The sequence below is a fragment of the Aplysia californica genome, unplaced genomic scaffold (assembly GCF_000002075.1).
Source record: "Aplysia californica isolate F4 #8 unplaced genomic scaffold, AplCal3.0 scaffold01198, whole genome shotgun sequence".
Lineage (NCBI taxonomy): Eukaryota > Metazoa > Mollusca > Gastropoda > Aplysiida > Aplysiidae > Aplysia > Aplysia californica.
The window spans coordinates 93,805-99,216 of record NW_004798468.1 but is presented as its reverse complement, the minus strand read 5'-3'; the positions used below and the strand labels follow the sequence as shown (position 1 = coordinate 99,216).

Sequence of the window (5,412 nt, the reverse complement as noted above, 5' to 3'; positions counted from 1 at the left end):
AGATAAATAACAAGAATTTTTTTTTTATGTGCGCGTCTTACATAATCTAATAATAGTGTTGATAAGGGCGTTGAGCGTTCAAGCAAATTACATACACTAATGTCTTATGCTTTCCACTCACCCGAATGGGAACAATGATCCTGCCAATGCAGCCAGGGATGAGCTTTTCGTGGTCTGAGCTGGCCTGCAGGATATTTTTGAAGAAACTGAAACAGAAGGAGAGAAAGTAACATTATTTGTTGAGTTCAATATAAAATCTTCATGAGCGGGAGTCAAAAAGTAATTGCTCAAAATTAATTAAATTCAGCTCACAAGTACTTGCTCATTTTGGCCCTAATGACGTCACATCAAAATGGCTACCCTCGGTGAGGTCTGTCAGAGGTAAAGAGCAGTGATTGAATTTCTTGATTTATGAAGAAAATCAATCCACCGATAACATCCAAAACTTGCTTCAGAAGCCCAAGAGGGGGGAGGGGAGAGATTGTTTTAGAAGAGGTTTTATGACGCTCGCAACTACATAAGGTCATTTGAGCGCCAGAAGATTAGAGGTGTTTCAAGAGAGTAACAAACATAAAACAGAAGGAAAGGAGATAAGGACGATAGATGTTGGATTGGAAAGAAGAAGCAAACCACACCAGAGCACCCGCCAACCGCCCACAGACAGAGATTTCTCGGTCATACTATAATCCTATCGCCCTATAAACACCTTCACTAATAACACATTTTCAGGGAAAGTGTTCCCACCCACCCACTTACCTTTTGATGGCACCGTTTTTCTCCGGCTGTTTGACCATGTCAGCAGGAAGTGACGCATCATCCTGATAGCAGACGCAGAGGTGAATCTCGTCCGTCAGTATCTCGTCAATATCCCTGGAGCAGGAAAAAAAAGTTAGTTCAGTTTTTCTAGAGTTTTTACGGCGCTTGCCCACGTGGGACGCTCAATGTTAAAAAAAACAATGAGGAAACGACAAATGCAGTTTTTGGGACACCTGAATAGACATAATGGTCTTGAACATCTAGCTCTCACTGGCAAAACTGAAGCCAAACGAGGCAGGGGTAGGCCAAGAACAACATACTTAGGGAACCTAAACAAATGGGTAACAGGGAAAGATCAGGGAAACGTAGCTTTTTTGAGAGTATCCGAGCAAAAGAATGAATGGAGAACCATGATCGCCGATGTCTGTCGCAGATCTGGCACTGGATGATGATGATGCAACTGCTCTGAGCGTCAGAAGCTTAGAGGTGTTACAAAAGAGTAACAAACATAAAAAAAGAAGGAGGGGAGATAAGGACGATAGGTGTTTGATAGAAAAGAATGAGCAAACGACACCAGAGCTCCTGGCACCTGACAGTGAGTTTTGTGTACCTTAAAAGAAAAGTTGCGACCTCATCAGTGCTTTCTTGTTCTATCTCCATTTCTAGTAACAGTGGAAACAGTAGGTGACGTAACAAAGAGTGAGCTACAGAAGAAGTCACATTTTCAATGTTTAAAAAAAATGGAGATAGGACAAGAAAGAAATGAGGTCGTGAAGTGGAAGTGCAGTCATCATTATTGACAGAGACCACGACATCTGATTAGATGACAGACTTCGATTAACGCACATGATGATGCGTTTTATGCAAGAACGCAAAGCAACAAACCCACCCCCCCCCCCCCCCAAACCCCCCCCCACCCCAACAACAACAGCAACAACAACAACACGATTTGGAGCACTGGCTGCAGAGATACCCCGCCACGGAGGACCGGCAGTGGCATCTCTTTGGGGAGGATTCAGGGAGGTTGGACTGCCTCACCCGCTACCCAAGAGAGGCGGTGGCTCTGGCGAAGAGCACGCTCTTCGGGGCTCCAAATATTTCGAACGGATAGGCTACTTCACACACACAAAGACAACACAACAACAACAACAACAACAACAACAACAACAACAACAACAACAACAACAACAACAACAACAAGAAAACGACAAATTCAACAAAGACTCACAGATGAAATCCCTCGTTCCACTTGGGGTCCTTGAGCGACTTTGAGCCGTGAGTCCTGAGAACGTCGTAACTGTCCAGGGAGGGGGAGCGGGGCGGGGACTTGCGCAGTTTGGGGCTGGACTTTGGGGAGTTCCGGGGGGAGTTCTTGGGTGAGTACGTCTTGCTGCCGGGGCGCGTGGGCTGAACCAGCGTGAGCAGGCAATAAATGCCGCCACTGTCTGTTGGTGGAGAGGGATTGGAGGGGGGGGGGGGGAGAAGGCAATGTAGGTTTTGTTGCTTAGGTAAGATTACAATCAGGATGATGCAGTCTATCTATTCATAATATGTCTGTTTATTTTTCTATCCATCTTTTTTTTTGTTTGGTTGATTTTGTTGTCGTTTTTTGTTAGAGTTTTTTGGCACTCGCCATATAAATCCATCTGTGCATTTATCTTTAATTGAACCATAGGACAAGGTGTTGCACAAAGCACCTATTTATTTGCTGTGTCTTTGTTTGTCTGTCTGTCTGTCTGTCTGTCTGTCTGTCTGTCTGTCCGTCTCTCTCTCTCTCTCTCTCTCTCTCTCTCTCTCTCTCTCTCTCTCTCTCTCTCTCTCTCTCTCTCTCACTCACTCTCACTCTCTCTTTCTCTCTCTCTCTCTCTCTCTCTCTCTCTCTCTCTCTCTCTCTCTCGCTCTCTTCTCCCTTTAGAATATACATTTTCTCAAAGGACAGATAATCTTTTTGTGACAGAATAATCAATACATAGAAACAGATAAGCCAACCGTCCATTTCAGGGGCTTTGCAGTAACCATAGCAACATCTATGACTCTTGGTTGCCATAGTGATCATCTATACACTTACCTGCCGTCCTATCCGGCATGTCTTTGGCCTCCAGTACCGTCACACTGGCCTGAACTTTCCCGGGCTGAAAAGCAAAAAGTTTGATTATAGATGTGGCGTCGGTGGTCTAGTGGTTAGGCTACCGGACTCGTAATCGTGGGGTTGTGGCGTCGGTGGTCTAGTGGTTAAGCTACCGGACTCGTAATCGTGAGGTTGCGGGTTTGGGGGCCCGACGTTGTGTCCTTGGGAAAGGCACTTTACACGAATGTTTCTCACTTCACTCAAGTGGGAATGGGTACCCAGCTATAGACAGTGAAAGATCTTGTCAGTATGTTAGTGTTTTAGCGCCTATACAGCAGCTTGCACTGTATGCTTCCCATGAAGTTGAGGTGGTTTCATAATTCTCTCAGGTCTGCTGGGGTAATAGTATAGATTGTGAAGCGCATAGAGCTTGCTGTTGAGCGGGGATTTGCGCTATACAAATGCTATCTATTATTATTAGATCTAGTTTTGTTTAGCATCTATTTCTTTAATAGGCCTACCTTCAGAACAAAAAAAAAGATTTTTAAAAAAGAAAACAAAATGAAAAAGTGTCAGGAAAATTAACATTAATTTGATTTGTTTTATCTTGTCTTGTCATATCTTATCTTGACTTGTCTTGCCTTGCCTTGTCGCTTCTTATTTTATCTTATCTTAACTTAATCTTCCTATCTTATCATAACTAAACTTAACTTATCTTATCTTATCTTATCTTAACTTATCCTTCCTAAAAAAAGAGAAAATCCAAAAGATGAAGATTGAAACACAGAGTAAAATCTATCTGATCTCATCTGATCTGATCTAATCTAATCTTATTTTATCTTATCTTATCTCATCTTATCTTATCTTATCTGACTCACTTTGTTGTGTATCTCGTCTCTGACGAAGTACTCATGATCGTCTTGGTCCACGTTGAAAACCTGATAAGGTAAGTCAAAACAACAGAGAAATAAAAAACACTTTATCCCTGATGGCAGTTGGGTATTATAGTGAGCCATTATGTGCAACATACTACAGGAAGAACAGAATTTTTTTTAATCATGGGAAAATGATGGACAAATTATGGGCTGGCTTATAAACCTATATAAACCTCTCTTGATAATCGTGACCTTTCAGATAAAGCCTTATGGCAAGCAGGTATAACAGGAAAACATCTGTAAAATGTAATTTTTTTTCTTTGTTTAAGTCTATGGTTGCTATGGAAACGGCCGCAATACTGAAAATAAGCAGTTTTCACAAAGTAAAAAGGAAAAGGAAAAAAGTAAGAGATGGATAAGTGACCTACCCTCTCCTGCCTCTGAATTTGATTACTTATCCATCCATGTAACTCACATATGAAAGCATCGATTTTATTTTCTACCGTTATAACGTTAGGTTATGGTATGAATAACAAGCACACACACACACACACACACACACACACACACACACACACACACACACACACACACACACACACACACACACACATACACATTTTTCATTGTCGTATCAAATGTGAGATTATTTAAGTTAACCAAATAAACAAAACAATCTATCAACCAATCAATCAATCAATCAATCACCCCAACTGTCCACAGACTGACCTGCCTCAGGTGGTCCACCAAATCCCCGGGCCTGAACCCCACCTCCGTCTCTGTGGCGCCCAGAGGGTGCAGTAGGCAGCGTAACAGCCCTCGGTACAGGCTCTCGTGCTGGGGAGGAAGATATAGGGGAAACGATAGAGGTTTGTGAACTAAGGGCACAGGAGTTATAGGTGAATAACATAGGGGGAATGTTAGAGGATGTGAACTAAGGGCACATCGGTACAGGAGTTATAGTGAGGAATATAGATGGGGAAATTTAGTAGAGGTTTTACGGCGCTCGCAACTGCCTGAGGTCATATGAGCGCCAGAAGATTAGAGATGTTACAAGATAGTAACAAACATAAAAAAGAAGAAGGGGGGATAAGGACGATAGATATTTTATAGGAAAGAAGGAGCAAACCAAACCAGAGCACCCACCAACCACCCACAGGTGGGGAAATGTTAGAGTGTGTTAACTAAGGGCACATCGGGCCAGGAATTATAGAGAAAAAAACGGTGAAATGGTATAGATTTAACACTATTAGAATTATAGTGAGTAACATAGGGGAAATGTTAGTGGATGTGACCTAAGGGCACATCGGTACAGGCTTTCGTTCTGTGGAGGAAGATAGGGGGAAATGTTAGAGGATGTCAATCCTATCCGCCCGCCGTGTTTTACTATCGTATCCATACGACGTGGGGAACTCTGTGCCACCACTTAACCCTATCCGTACGTCCTGTTTTATTATCGTATCCATACGACGTGGGGAACTCTGTGCCACCACTTTCCAAAGAGGAAACTTGCTCGTTAATCCGATTCGTACGCTTTGCATAGCAGTCTGTCAAAATGATTTTTTGAGAAATACTGAAAGTTTCAAAACGATCTTCGTACTAGAAGTATTCTAAAATGCGAAAAATACAACCCCAGGGGTACAAAATGATCCCAGTGCGTATGGATAGGGCATCGCGCCAGGAATTATAGTAAGTAACATAGAGGATATGTTA

General features: G+C 42.6%; 1 protein-coding gene across 1 annotated transcript in view; it reads right to left on the bottom strand.

Moving 5' to 3' along the window:
* Positions 1-5,412, bottom strand: part of LOC101849661 — a gene marked incomplete in the record, with an annotated part of 55,813 nt that overhangs the window by 18,593 nt on the left and 31,808 nt on the right. Inside the window, 6 exon segments of the mRNA XM_013090272.2 lie at positions 122-206; positions 757-870; positions 1,985-2,201; positions 2,825-2,888; positions 3,703-3,762; positions 4,429-4,536. Coding sequence (XP_012945726.1) covers positions 122-206; positions 757-870; positions 1,985-2,201; positions 2,825-2,888; positions 3,703-3,762; positions 4,429-4,536 — 648 coding nt within the window.